Here is a 15,301-nt window from a genome sequence, read left to right as displayed (position 1 = left end):
TCTTTTCTAAGACTTTAGTCTGTGAAAATCATTTCATTCAGTTCAGTCCTGCAGGTCAGCGCAGCCTCCTGACGTGGGCAGCTAACGTTCCCATTCTGGCCCTCCCCTCCGGCTAGCACTCTGCCAGCCCGAGGTGTGACCTGGGGAAAGGCGTGTCACTCTCCCGCTGGCCTGTCCCTGGTGATCAGCTGTGGGTGGGAGTTCTGTTTTGTTTTCTGGCACTTGTAAAAGCTCTTCCTGCACAAGTCCAGTGGCTTCTGGTGACGCTGCTGCGTGTCTGCCTGCCGGTGATGGCTCCTTGTTTTTCAGGATTCCGTGACCTTTATGTACCAGGCCTTGGAAAGGAACCTGCGGGCGGCGTTCACAGCCAGCTCTCGGGAGCCACTGAAGCACATCTCCAGCCCCTCGGCGTCTTACTTCCTGCCTGTCCCCTACGCCAGGCTGGGCTGGTACGTACGGGCCGAGCAGCTTCTCGGTGCTTCCATCACTTTAGTTGCAGTCATCGTGTATCCTAAGTGGCTTCTGTTAGCATCTTATTTTCCAATCGATTCATCATCAGAAAAACAATAATTTAGTGGTTAAGCCATGATTAGGTTGGTCAAATATGTTTAAAGACAAGGAGCTTTCGTTTTGCTAAGCAATTACAATAAAATGTTGTATGGAATATTTGTAAAGCTCCGATGACCTTGGAGATGCATTGTCTCGTGTGTGTGTGTGTGTATGTGTGTTTTGCATCCTTAGGAGGACGTATGCAGACAGCCATAACATGATTTGTGTAACTTCATGTGGTAGAAGGCTGGTACACCTTGGTAATTTTAGAGAGACCGTTAGGGATTCCTCTGCTCTTAAAATTCATCCCAAACTGAGCCCAACTGTATAAAAGGGATGGTTTTCTGGAGGATTTGGTGAAAACTTTTTAAGCCACATCCCCTAGGTCTGAATGACCTCCTGTTTTCTCCGAACACTTTTCCCATAGTCCCTTTTTGGGCCACTGATACTTCAACTCTAGCACAGGAGTCTGGGAAGGGCAGCATCTCGCCTTTGTCCTTATGAACAAAGGTTCCTTGGCCTTGGCTGCCTCCTGCTGGGCAGCCCTAGGGCCTTGCAGCAGCTCTGCCCTGGTGTCTGCCCTGCCAGTGGGCATCCAGCTCCGAAACCACTCTTCCTTCTCCCTCAGTCTGCCCGCCCTTTACGTGGCTGTAAGAGCTAGGATGACCTGTGGTCTTTGAGCTGCATGTGACCCCGTTGGTCCACCATGGTAACTGGAAGGTCACAAGTCCCACATAGAAGTACCCACAGAGTGCACTGGGTAACGGGCTTGACTCACGGAAGGTGCACTGCGCAGCTGGGTTAGCTGAACAGTTTATCCGACACAGGCTCCTCTCTGACTGGATGTCACTGAGCGAGCTGAGCAGGTCAGCAGGTGGCCTGGTCCTGCCTGGAGGGCCCTTGCTGCAGGGACAGGTGTCTGTTCATGGTGGTGCTGGGGCTGCCTGGGGCTGCACAGGACAGGATGCTTCCTGAGGCCACTTTTCATCTGCTCGGGTCACGTGGGCCCCTGATGCCCAGAGGCCTCCATTGCCCAGTCTTGTCTTGCTTCCTCCCACGGAGGGAGACTGAGCCTCCCGTCCAGTTCAGGCTCTGAAGGGAATTTTCCCAGCCCTCAGGCAGGGTGGGAAACCAGCGAGAGGAAGTTAAACCATCAGGTTCTGCAGTGGACAGAAGTAGGGGTCAGCTGTACCTGCAGGGCTCATGGACACCACAGTGAGTTCCTTCCTCTTCCCTAAGGTCAATGACCTCTGCAGACCTCAATCAAGATGGGTACACTGACCTGGTGGTGGGCGCACCAGGCTACAGCCGCCCCGGCCGCTTCCAGATTGGGTGTGTGTACCTCATCTATGGCAATGACCTGGGCCTGCCCCCCACTGACCTGGACCTGGACACGGAGGCCGACGGGAGCCTGGAGGGCTTCCAGGTGAGACCCCACCTCATGCTTTCTGTTCAGTGGTCAGTAAGCCACTGCCTGCTGTGTGTGTGTGTGTGTGTGTGTGTGTGTGTGTGCGTGCGCATGTGTGCGTGTGGTGCTGGAACCACAGGCCTTGCACATGCCAGCCAAGTGTGAGCTACAGTCCAGCCCTACCGCCTGCATTTTGAGGCAGTTTCTTCAGCATGAATAACCAGTAACGAGACTAACTAGTCACGAGCAGCTGGTGGCCTGCATGTTTAGCACATTTCCTCTTTAAAGCATGTTCATATCATTCATCTCACTCTGTCATTAACTTTGTCTATTTAACGTCCTCCCACCCTACATGCTATTTAGAACCACGTCCGATGGCCAGCGGGCTGGGATTTCTTAGTGAGAAACCTCTTCTCTTTTACACACACACATATTTTACTCTCTAAGGATTCTGGATGCACAGAAAAGTTGTAAAGACAACAGTTCCCACATACCAACTTCCTCTATGCTAATGTGACCATGGAATAATTATCAAAAGCAAAAGGCTGACATGGGTCGATCACTATTAACCAAACTCCAGACTTTTCCAGATTTCACTCCTCTGTTTTAAGTGCCTTTTCATCACCAGGAAAAGTTCCCGGAGACCACACAGATGCTCCTGTGGAGTCTCGAGTGTTGGGTCCTTTTGCAAGTGCTCAAGTCCTGGAGGGCCTTCCAGACCCAGGGGACAGCCACAGAGCAGGAGGAGGGGAGCAGCACCTGCCTGTCAGGCAAGCCGGGCGTTGGTGACAGGCCTGGCGTTGTGGGTCCATGTGTCGGGCTCCAGGGAAGGAAGCCTGGGCTTTGGGGTCAGAGCCTGGCTCTCTTCGTGGGTCAGATACTGTTCCTTTCATGGCTAACCCTGTGAAGAGAATCTAAGATGGCACACCTGAAATGCATTTAAAAAAAATAGACTGTGGATTTAACCCAGGAGCACTTTACCATGGGGCCACATCCCCAGCCTTTTCTATTTTAAAGTTTTGAGGCAGAGTCTCCCTGAGCTGCTGAGGGCCTTTCTGAGTTGCTCAGGCTGGCCTGGAACTTGCAGTCCTTGTGCCTCAGCCGTCCAGGTTGCTGGGATTACCGGCGTGCACCCTGGTGTCTGGCTGAAATGTGCTTCAAAGAAGCAAAAGGGACGATGGCTTCCCGTCTAGGTTAGGCTCTGACGAAAGAAGTCTGAACCCGAGATGTGTCAACAAATTGACCAGCGTATGAGGTCACACAGGCCCAGGAGCTCTCCTGTTTCTAGAGCCTTCTCTCATCACAGGAAAAGTTTCCAAAATAAACCAACCCAATCCCCTCGCTTCTCACTGCTGCTCACAGCCACCTCCCTGTCTGACTGGGGTGGGAAGTCTAATCCTTGGGGCTCATGGACAGGGAGGGAGAGGACGATAAACCCTCTCAGAGACCTCCTGGGTGGGCTCCATGCCCACCTCCCGCATGGCCTCTGGTGAGTGGCAGATGGCCAGGCCAGGGCCCGGAGTTGGGGTGGAACACTGCTCTTGCCCTGGGCCGCAGGAGCCTGCAGATTCATCTGGAGTGGAGGAGGGGTCCGTATCTCAAGCGTGTGCCTCCACAACATCCTCAGCTGCATGGCTGCTGGTGATGAAATGCACGAGTCCCCAGAGGGCTGTAACGGCTGCTCTCCGAGCAATCTTGCTCATCGAGTTCCTGCTGGGAAAGGGCAGTGTTCACAGATGCCATGGGGCACGGCGTGGGGCTTAGCGAGCGACAGATGTGGACGTGGGGCGTGTGTGCGGCAGGTCTCACTGTGCGAGCATCGTGGTGGAAGAACTGATTTCAGCTGAGGCTGACTGGAGACAGCAGGATCGGCCAGGGGTTCCCACCTAGGGAAAGTACAGAGACCACGTGGAGGACAGCCATCCTGGGTAGATTGAGTTTCCATCTGTAGAGGAGAGTGGGGCCAACAGTACCCACCTCACTCCACAACAGGTGCTTGGGACAGGGCTACGCACGCTGGCCAGCAGAACTTCCCCCCGGTGTGGAACGTCCTGTAGCTTGGCTGTCCACCATGGGGACCACTAAGCACAGGACTTTGAGCACTTGAAGTGGGCAGATGCAAGTGAGGAACAGAATTTTTTAGCCTTATTTAATATTAACGGCTTTACATTTAAATATACTAGTCATATTTGGCTGGCAACTGCCTACTGGACAGTGGGGTTCTAAATCATCCTGAGCGTTCCCCAAATGCCTGCTGCCATTGCTGGTACTGTGTGATTATTATTTTAGTTATCTCGTGAGGGAAGTGTGGTGCTCATGGTGTTATGGGGTGCAAATTAAGAACAGACTGATCACCACTGAGAAGTACAAATCTGAGAGTCTTTATTAAGCCGGCCAGCTGACTGTCTCACAAAATGCCCCAAAAATTGGCTATTGGGAGAACAGCCCCAACCACAGGGTTGAAGGGGTTCTTATACCAAAAGTCACATCAATCATAAGTGTCTTGCTATGATTCGAAATTACACATTAACATCATGAGATCATCGACAGAGGGGGAAGTGGGTCAAATGACCCTTACCTAGGTTCAAACTAAAGAATGGTTGCAACATCCACATAATCACCATTCACATGGTACATTGTTAGGAACAATAGGAATCAAAAGAGAGCAATTCTTTACTACATAGGAGTTGCCATTGTATATTATTAAACATGTCACGCTAAGTAACTGATGATGGGCACAGATGATGGGCACAGAGGCGGGGTGTTCCCATGGGAGAAGCTAAGCAATTGTTGATGGGCACAGAGGCGGGGTGTTCCCATGGGAGAAGCTAAGCAATTGTTGATGGGCACAGAGGCGGGTGTTCCCATGGGAGAAGCTTATTTCCTACATAACATGGAGTCTCAGAGCAAAGTGGAGTCTGTCCAGTCATTTCCCATAGAGTCTGGCCTAGAACATTCTCATGGAGCCAGATCTGTCAGCCCATCACAATGGTGGACAGAGCACACGTGGGGCCATCTTCCACAAGCCTGCGACTCCTGAGGACACGCCTCTGCTTCCTGGCGTCTCATCGTCCCAGGATGACACGCAGGTCAAAGCCACGTGCTGGAGTCCGGGCTGCTGTGGTTTCGCACCTCAGCCTTTGGGCCATAGGTGGGGTCCTGCGCCCTCTGCCTGCAGATTCGGGCTCTTCTGAGAGCCGTGGCTTGGGGGTCCAGCTTCACCCAGGGTAGTGACACATGCACCTTCAGCCCTCAGGTCGCTTTGGCTCAGCGGTGGCCGTGCTGGACTTTAACAAGGACGGGGTTCTGGACTTGGCCGTGGGAGCGCCCTCTGTGGGCTCTGAGCAGCTCACGTACAAAGTAAGGCTGCTGGTGGTGGGAACGGAGGGGAGGCCAGAGCTGGGGGGCCCCTGGAGCAAGGCGGACGCCCCCACCCCTGGCCAGGCAAGTGTCGGCGGGCAGGTGAGCTCAGCCCCATTTGGGTTGGTGACGGAGCTGGGTCGCCTCCCTGCACCTGTTCCCGCCTCTGGCCTTCTGACCTCAGGGTTTCCCAGTCCCACCAGGCACTGAACACCTGCCCCGTGATGCTCAAAGCTGGCGAGGGAGACAGGGTTCCAGCCAAGAGCAAGCTTCCTGCAGCCGCAGCAGGGAGGCGGCCTTGCTGGCCTTTCTTTCATGCCTAGAGACCCATCTGTCCCATCTGCTCACCAAAAGCAGCAGTCCTGGGTCCTCTCTTCCCACAGGTTCTCCAGACCACAGCAGCCCCCGCATTGGGGCACCCATGTGACCAAGTGTCACACCCTGCAGCCCCTCTGGCTCTGTATCAGGGCCTTTTCTTTAGAAGTGACTTGTCACTTCTGGCAAGGTGAGGCCACACTTTGCTGCTCGGAGCATCCGTGCTTCAACCAGGACTGCTCCTTCTGCACTCGGCATCCCGACCCTCTGCCTGCCAGCTTTGGGGGAGCACAGAACAGAGACGGGTCTTTCTTGCTCTTGTGTACCTGGTCCTCAGCTAAGGTCCTCAGCTAAGTGCTGTGGAGCACGTGGGGATGGAGACAGGGAAAGGAGCTCAGATGGCCCCCCGGCCAAGGAATGGAACAGCTCGGTGTTCTCTGTCACCTTAGAGGGTGACGGCTGGCTCGGGGGAGAGAATGGAGCTTGCCTTGGAGGGAGGAGCTGGGGGAATCTCTGCAGACACTCAGCAATGACATCTGGCAGGTCCCAAGCATGGCTCTGGGGAGGCGAAAACAGATGTAAGTGACCCTTTAAGAGTCGCAGCCCAGCAGTGAAGGGCGGGATGGGCTTGTGGGTCCTTGGGCTCCGTAGGGCCGCCCGCTGCTCCTGAGGGCTCTTTCGCTGTCCGTCTTCACCTAGGGGGCCGTGTATGTCTACTTCGGCTCCAAACAAGGAAGACTGTCTTCTCCCCCCAACGTCACCATCTCCTGTCAGGTATGTCCACCCCTCACCCCGGTGCAGAATCCAGGGTGTGCTGCCTCCCAGTTGCCCCGGGGTGAGTAACACTGTGCCCCTCTGGTCCCCTGAAGGACACCTACTGCAACCTGGGCTGGACACTCCTCGCTGCAGACGTGAACGGAGATGGCCAGCCCGACCTCGTGATTGGCTCCCCCTTTGCACCAGGTGGAGGAAGGCAGAAGGGAATCGTGGCTGCCTTTTATTCTGGCCCCAGTCAGAGCGACAAAGGTAGAGCTGATGGAGGGAAGGGGGACCACTGCTCTTGGGGTGGTTTCTCTCGCTCGTGGGTTCCTGTAGCTTTTCCTCATTCCATATCATGTCGGAGAGACCGGCATTCTTGTACTCTTAGGGATGTTCCGGTAAGTGGTGTGAACGGTCACTGAGTACATAAAAAGTGACCCAATTTCTTGATCTGCATCCAAAGCTTATTCTCATAGTCTCTCAAGATACAATAAAAAGCTAAGACGTCTTAGGACCAGGCATCCCAGTGTGCTCTGAATATCCAGAGGAGGGCATTTCTAAATAGCACCCTCCCTCCCACAGAAAGCAACTCCAGACAAACACTCAAGCATGCAGTGTGGACCTGTTTCTGAAGTTGGGGTCCTGGGATCACTGCAAGGCCCCGTAAGGGTTCTGGCAAGCCGTGGCTGAAGGAGCGGTTTCTCTTACGTCTGCGGGCGGAGCCCTTGCTCTGTCCCAGCAGGCCTCCCATCCAACATAAAGGGACTGGTTGTCTTACTCAGAGGAGCTGAACGTGGAGGAGGCTGACTGGAGGGTGAGCGGTGAGGAGGACTTTTCCTGGTTTGGATATGCCCTCCACGGCGTCAGGGTCGATGGCAGAACCTTGCTGCTGGTGGGGAGCCCTACCTGGAGGAACGTCAGTAGGTGAGTGCCGATGCAGGGCAGGGACAGGAGCTTGTTGCCATGGGAACCCATAAATGTGATGCGTAGGGAAAGCGGGAGGAAGGTCCTGCCTTCCATGGAGATGCTCAGGCTGTGGGACGAGCCCGCAGATTATCCATCTTAGAAGGTAATACAAACTAACACAGTAAGCGTAATAGTTTTCCAGGCTGCTATAACAAAGCGCCACAGATGGGGTGGTTTAAATAGCAGAGAGGTACTCTCGGTTCTGGAGGCTCTAAGTCCGAGAACAAAGTGCTGGCTGGTTTCTTTGGAGGCTTCTCCCCTGGGCTGGTAAACGGCCATCTTCTCCATGTCCTCACAGGGTCTGCACTCTGTCTGCGTCCTAATCGCCTCTTCTTATAAGGATACCCATCAGAATGGATTAGGCCCACCCTAGCCGTCTGTTTCAGTCGTGTACTTAAATACACCATCTCCAAATAGTCACAGTTAGAAGTACTGGAAGTTAGGACCTCAACGGAGGGACCTGGGGGACATGACTCAGCCCCTAAGAGCAGGGCTCCCTGCATCTGTGATCAGTTGGGAGGAAGGTGTGGGAACTGGAGAGCCTCATGTTGGGACTAAGGCCGGTGGCCCCTGCTCCAGGCCAGGATCACGGGGAGAGTTCAGGAGGTGTGCGTGAGGTGAGCTGTTTGCTTTCCTGGGAGCTGGAAACCGGCAGCTCGGCCCTGAGCCGCTGGGCTTTGCCCACTGTGTTGCTCTCTAGGCTGGTCCGTTCGTCCCACAGCCACGACAAGCAGAGCCTCGGCAGGGTGTACGGCTACCTCCCACCAGATCGCGCAAGCAGGTTTATCATTTCTGGTGACAAGGTATGGTGACCCTCCCTCCCCAGGACAGTGGACGCTCGTGGTCTTCCCAGGTGTACAGCGCTGACTCCTTGCACTTGTAGGCACTGGGGAAGCTGGGCACGTCCCTGTCGAGTGGCCATGTGATGTTGAATGGGAACCGCACCCACGTGCTGCTGGTCGGGGCCCCGACTCACGGTAGGCCGCGCGCCACGAAGCTGTTTGTCAGTCCCACGGCTCCCTGACTGTGTCCCATCGGGGGAAAGTTTTGAATCTGGGTCCAGGACAGAACTGGGTTTCATGGTGCCTTTTGTCAGCCAGGCATGAGTGTGGGCTTCTCTCCGGTCCCAGCTACCTGGGAGGCTGAGGCAGCAGGATGGTTTGAGCCCAGGAATTTGACAAGGACCTGGGCAACAGAGCAAGAGACCATGTCAAAATGAGTCCCTTCGTTCATTAATAGCAAGCTGTGTGATTTAGGGGAGGTTCCTTAACCTCTTGCCTCTCGTGTCCTCTGTAAAACAGCGATTATGGTATCTATTTCAGAAGTATGTTGGAAATGACACACAGGTAACTGTGTTAAAGCCCTGATACCACTGACCTTGGAGCTAGAGGATTTTGAGTCGGTTCATCAGGAAAGGTCTATTCTGAATGTATGTACAGACACACACACACACACACACACGCACAGTCTATCTGTTTTTTGGTGCCCGGGATGGACCCCAGGGCCTTACACATGCTAGGCAAGGGCTCTATCACTGAGTTACATCCTCAGCCCTAAACACACAGGGGTACAATGTGGTGATCTGACACACGTTCGAGCTACGCAGTCAACAAATCGGGGTCATGGCCATTATCACCTTGCACATTTGTTTCTTTGTGGTGAGAGCATTCAAAACTCTTCTAGCCATGAACTCCAATCACCGAGCTGCACAGTTAGAACAGCTCTTGCACTTGTAACTGTACATGATGTGGCTGGGTTGGAGAACAGTACCGGCTGATTCTTGCTCTGAGACAGCCCTTGGGGTGACTTCCCTGAGGAGCGTGCGGGTGTGCGTGGCAGATGCACAAGCTTCAGGCCCCGGCGTGAGGCTGGAACCTGGGGCTGCACCTAGAAGGCACCCTGGCCTGCCCAGGGATGCTCCCCTGTGCAGCAGGGCCACAGGTCTCACACCTCGCTTGCTGTGGAAGGGCAGATGCAGGGCAGCGGAGTTCAAGGACTCACTGTTCTGTGACTCCAGGGAGCGCAAATTCCTTCCAAGAAGCCTGGAAAGGTGAAGGGGATGCGGATTTCTCCCACCTTTCCTTGATTCTTCGGGCTCACTCCCTGAATATCCACTAGCTTACTTGCTCAAGTGTTCCCTTGGGGGTATGGTGTGAGAACAGGTCACCCTATTGTTAAAATGCCCCCATGACCAAGTCTTTTAAAGGACTGCTGCTTACCTCCCATGTTTTTTGCTTGCTGTTATTTCTAATTGTTACTGCTGACTCTGCTTTGGGCTCTCAGTTACTTCGAGTGGACAATCTATCATAAATAAACTAGGGGACAAGAGAGGGTTGTGGAGATCATCAGACCAGTAGCTATGTCACACAAGTGGCCCTGCTGTGAGGCTGTGCCGCTCATTGACACTGCCAGCTCAGAGCAAGCCTCTGGACACCAACCCCACCAGTGCACAGATGCCACTAGTTTCTGGGGAGGTACTGAGTTCTAAAATCAAAGCTGTATCAGATATCCAAGTGTGCAGGTACAGATTTAACAACTGGCTTTGTTTTGAATTTGTTCACAATTCATTCCTTCAAAAAGCATCTGTTGAGTACTTATGTGGACTCGAGCCACATGCTAGGTACGGGGGATGGAAACCTAAGACATGGCCTTACTGATAGGGACCTGACAGTGCATGCAGCAGCCACAGAGGGCAGAAAATGCTGCTGTCCTGCACTGGGCACTGCAGTACAGGAGCAGCACCTTCTCGAGACCAGGGAGGGGACGCCAGAGCCAAGTTCTAGAGGATGAGAGCTGTGGGCAGCAGGGCTGAGCAGGGGAGGGGAGGTGTCTCCTGCAGACACAGCATGTCCAAAGGCCCCAATTTAAGAAACACATTGTGGGTAAAGTGGGGCAGCGGCCTAAATTGGAGGCCTAAGTAGGAGTCAGATGAGGAGCGTTTGGGCTCCATCCAAAGTCCGCTTGCATTTGAACTCGTAAGGCTGAGTAGCATGTACAGTCCGTGATGTAAAGATAAAAATGGCTCTGTGGGGAACGTACGTGGGGGTGGCAAGACTCGGGATCACTGAGCTGCTTCAGTGTTTGAAGTCTTGGTGCCCAAGCTGCTTGTACCTTCCAAACAGCCAGAGCCGAGTGGCCCAGAACCACTGTCTGGAGTGAGTGGGCCACACCACTGGGCACAGAGGGGCAGAGCAGCGCTCGCTGTGTCCACAGCTCACCCTCGTTGATGCAGCAGGCACTGGGTTCATTTCAGATGACGTGTCTAAGATGGCGTTCCTGACCATGACCCTGCACCAGGGTGGAGCCACCCGGGTGTACGCGCTGACCCCGGACATGCAGCCTTCCCTGCTCAGCACCTACAGCGGAGACCGTCGCTTCTCTCGCTTTGGTGGAGTTCTGCACTTGAGCGACCTGGATAACGATGGCTTAGGTAAAAATGGGACAGTGACTTTAGTGAGATTTGCCTCTGCCCTCGTGACTGACAGCCCAGGGGTCCAGGGGCCTGGACAGATTTGAATCAGATAAGGACTGGTTGTGAGGCACACGTGCTTCAGATGGCGATGGAGAACCACCTTTCAGTCATTACTGATGGGTAGCAAAAGAGGAAACAGTGGCCGCCCATGTTACTTTGTCAGGAGGACCTCAGGGCAGACTAAGGACACACTTTTTGTGGGAAGTTGGGTCAGGATCCAGTCGGGGGAGAAGAGGGCGAGAGGAAGGATCAGGGACGTCCTTCAGTCAGTTCTTACGTTTACAGATGAGATCATCCTGGCTGCCCCACTGAGGATAACAGACGTCACCTCTGGATTCCTTGGGGGAGAAGACGGACGAGTCTATATATACAATGGCAAACACACCACCCTTGGAGACATAACTGGCAAATGCAAGTCATGGATTACTCCATGCCCGGAAGAAACGGTAAGGTGTCTGCGGAACTCCACGGCACACTGGGCAAGCTTCGCTGCCAGCTGTCCCTGCTAGCTCACGTTCACTGAAACGCTCGTATGCTCACCTAAACGCAAGGTCTAGGGTTTGGGCTCTCGTTGGCTGAGTTCTGTGCACCCACTACCTGCAGTCTGCCTGGCTTTGCTGTCACGTGGGCCCCTGGTCACTGCCTGCCACTGTGTGGCAAGGGCCCACAGCACAAGGAAGTAGACAAGTCGTGGCCCCTGGAGTTTTATTAAAACTTCCAGCCTTTTGTTTATTCTTGTTACTTTTCTGAGGTTGGTGTCCTTAAGTTATGTTTCCTGGATCTTAAACAATTGGCCTTTAGTATATTTTACATTAATAAATTTTTCAACTGCAAAATTAAAGTTTACTGTGAACATTTCAGAAAACACAAGAAAGTACAAAAAAGAAAATTAAAAACCACCTGCCTTGAATTGCACCCTGCAGAGCTAATGCCTGCTACCTTTTAGAGCATATCCCAGTATTTTTCTATGAATTTAATTCTATTTATTATGGCGTAAGCACTATAATTTAATAAAAATCAAAGCTATGAAGCTGCTGTTATGATCAATTACAGATGAAGAAATTGAAGACCAGAGTCTGTTCAAGGTCACATTGCTAGATGGTAGAACAAGGACTTTACAACATGATTTTGTTCATTTTGTAATCTGGATATTAACTATTACAGTATAAAGATAAAGCATTCCTAATTCTAAAATCTAAAATGCTCCAAAATCTGAAACTTTTTGATTGTTGACTTAAAGCTATAAATGGAAAATTCTACACCATAAAACTATTTTTCATGCACAAAATTAGAATATTGTATAGAATTACCAGTGAGTTATGTGTGTAAAGTATATATGAAATGTAAATGAATTTTGTGTTTAGACTTGGGTCCCATTCCCAAGACATGCAGATATCCCAAAATCTGAAAAAATCCAAAATTCTTCTGGTCTTAAGCATTCTGGATAAGGGACATTTTTCTAGTCAAGAGTCATGTTTACTTTCATATGCAGTAGCTAGAGAGAAAAAGTTAAAAAAAGAAAAAAGGACCTCATACAAGTGGAAGGATCAGTCTAGTGGATGAAGGGAAGGAGGAAGGGGAGAGGGAGGTACTGGAGAATGAAATTGATCAAATTATGCATATATTAATGACACACTGAATCCCACTATTATGTATGATCACAATGCACCAGTAAAACAAGAGCCTATAAAAACCCTATTTTCTATTATCTGACATTCTATGCCAGCTTAATTAAGTATATCTTTTATTTGCCAGCTGTGTAGTATTTGTCCATAAACCTTAATTTAACCATTATTAAAGTGATGATTATTAATTCAGTAAATTTTCACTGTTGTAGTAATGGCAAATATTCAGAAACATTTTTATACATTTGATTACTTTTTTGGGGGCTAATATCCTATAAATGAAGTTTCTAGGGTCAAAGGGCATGCATGGTCATAAGGAGTATCTGGAAATGTTGAAATGCAAGCATAAAGGTATAATTTAAATTTGGTTAAAAATCCACATGAACAGTAGCAATAATACTGTTTCCTTTCCTCCCTTTTTAAAAAATCTCCCCAGGCCCAATATGTATTGATTTCTCCTGAGGTAAGTACCTTCTGAAGGACTGAAGAAAGAAACTACCAGAAAACGCCCTTCCCCTTATTTCAGCTGATACAGTAGGGTGGAGTGTTTTCGGATGCCCACTGACAGCATGTCTTTCAGGCAAGTTCAAGGTTCGGGAGCTCTCTGACGGCTGTGAGGTCCAAGGAGAAGGTAAGTGCATGGACGCACTTCTCTGACGCCTTTATCTGTTCACGGCCAGGCTTTGGTGGTTGTCTATGATCTTAGATTTTACTTTTATTTGAAAAAGGAACACACACGAAAGTACCACTCACATATCCCATTACCTTTTTGATTGGAAAGTTCCCCTTCTTGCTCCTATTTTATCCCCTAGAGCAGAGGTTGTTGGCAAACTATAGCCCATGGGCCAAATACTCGACTGGCTCTTCTGGAGTAGCCATGAACTAAAAGTGGCATCACGTTTAAATGGTTGAAAAAGCCAAAGAATATTTTGTGACATGTGAAACTTATATGAAGTGAAAATCCATGCCCAAAAAGTTTTACTGAACATAGTTATGCGCATTCATCCGTGGGCTGTGCTACAACAGTAGCCTCAGACTGATGTCGTATAATAAATAATCTCTAAATTATTTATTATGTGGCCTGCCACAGAAAATTTGCTGACCTTTGCCCTGCCACAGAAAATTTGCTGACCTTTGCCCTGTTGGAAAACTGTTTTGTTTTCTTCCAGGCTTCCAGCCCTTAAATGACTCTAGACACAGACTCATGCAGGTGCCGCGGTTTCATTTTTATGTACTGTCTGATCTCTTCCCAGACAAGTACCTGAGCTACTTGCTCCTCTCCTGTTCTTAATAGCTCCATCGTATTTTATTGTCTGAATTTATCATTTCAGTTCTCCAGTTCAGATTCTCAGATAGTTATTTCCTTTTTTTATAATTAGAGGATGCTAAACTGAGAATTCTTACACTTGTATTTTCATATAACTGCAAATATTCTTATAGGCAAGAATCACTAAATGAAAGAGTACATGCATTTAAAATTTTAGTAGATGTAGCAGATTTGAGTTTTACCTTAAATTATACTTGTAAACCACTAATTGGATTCACTTAAGTATATAATACTGTGCAGAACTGTGCTAGGCTGCGAAATATAAGCAAAGTCTCTGGTCTTGAAAAATAAGGCACACACATGCGAAGCTGAATAAAATGCAAACTGGTGTAGGATCAAACACTGAGAGTACAGTGCTCAGGAAGCATGAGGGAAGAAGGTTTGGGGGGCCACAGACTTCGAGTAGCCTGCAGGACTTGGCAGGCTCTCAGCCAGGCCCCTGCCTCCAAGAAGCAAGGTGGGTCTGCCCTCCAGTGCCAGCACTGCAAGCTGGCCCAGGGACAGCCACCCCTCACAACAAAAGCAGCACAGCATGGATGAAGCTGACGGAGCGTCCTGGAGGAATACTTCACCATGAGCTTAGCTCTTATTTAAAATCCTATGCATTTCCCTAGTTAGATATACTGATCCACATATTAGATTAAATGTAACTGGTAGCAACAACTAGAATGAGGAGGCCTTAGCACTTGCCTAGGTGATGCTGCCACAGCAGAGCGGAACTCAGGAGTGTACTGTGAGCACTGTGACACTAGGCACCAGAGGTGGACAGAAGAAGCTGAGGTCCAGTCCCCAGGACCTTACAGCTGGGTAACAGAATAAAACATGCCCAGAAGACATGGATGTCAATACTGATGACTAAAAGCCAGTCGACTGCAGTGGACACCTGTGCTGGCTGGGTCAAGGCCGTGTGGGCCCCAGGTTGCACTGGGCAGATGAACACGTTCTGCCTTAATGTGCAGCCAAGGAGCATTTGATTCTATGAACTAAATGAACTGGCTTGACCAGGAAGTGGGAAGGGGACAGACCAGAGTCAATGCCAAGCACACATAGAAAATTAGTAATCCTTATATGGAGAATTACTTTCTGGTGTTTCCCCTTTTAACTGACATAGGTATTCAGAGCGCGAATACAAGCAAAGGGCTAGGCCTAGAATGTGACATAGGTAAAGCCTCAGTACATGTTAGCAATTATTTCTGGATCCCATCAGTAGTGTTTCAAAACTAAATTGATGAGAAACTCACGCCTGCTCTGACCAGAACACCTCGGCCACTGTTGGGTCACCCACACCTCATTTACTGGCCTGGTTCAGAATAATTTTGGCAATTTCCACAAATCAAATCCAACCATCAAATATGAAGACTTTGTCATCACTGGACATGTTCGACATATAGCAGGTCTTGAAGGCAATTCTGAAAGTTGGGTTCTAAAATGTTCAAGCAGCAGGGATCAGTGTACGTACACCAACGAAGGCCCTTGCACAAGTCCTTACTATTCCAGATGTGTTGTCTGCACTGGGCCAC

General features: G+C 50.5%; 1 protein-coding gene across 1 annotated transcript in view; it reads left to right on the top strand.

The window, feature by feature from the left end:
* Positions 1-15,301, top strand: part of Gpld1 (glycosylphosphatidylinositol specific phospholipase D1) — a 45,050-nt gene that overhangs the window by 28,983 nt on the left and 766 nt on the right. Inside the window, exons 14-25 of the mRNA XM_047557629.1 lie at positions 310-449; positions 1,789-1,975; positions 5,207-5,317; positions 6,332-6,406; positions 6,502-6,658; positions 7,174-7,315; positions 8,058-8,160; positions 8,241-8,334; positions 10,611-10,787; positions 11,115-11,275; positions 12,891-12,917; positions 13,035-13,085. Coding sequence (XP_047413585.1) covers positions 310-449; positions 1,789-1,975; positions 5,207-5,317; positions 6,332-6,406; positions 6,502-6,658; positions 7,174-7,315; positions 8,058-8,160; positions 8,241-8,334; positions 10,611-10,787; positions 11,115-11,275; positions 12,891-12,917; positions 13,035-13,085 — 1,425 coding nt within the window. The remainder of the gene's footprint in view (positions 1-309; positions 450-1,788; positions 1,976-5,206; positions 5,318-6,331; positions 6,407-6,501; positions 6,659-7,173; positions 7,316-8,057; positions 8,161-8,240; positions 8,335-10,610; positions 10,788-11,114; positions 11,276-12,890; positions 12,918-13,034; positions 13,086-15,301) is intronic.

Source organism: Sciurus carolinensis, chromosome 7 (assembly GCF_902686445.1).
Source record: "Sciurus carolinensis chromosome 7, mSciCar1.2, whole genome shotgun sequence".
Classification (NCBI taxonomy): domain Eukaryota; kingdom Metazoa; phylum Chordata; class Mammalia; order Rodentia; family Sciuridae; genus Sciurus; species Sciurus carolinensis.
This window is presented reverse-complemented; position numbering and strand designations above follow the sequence as displayed.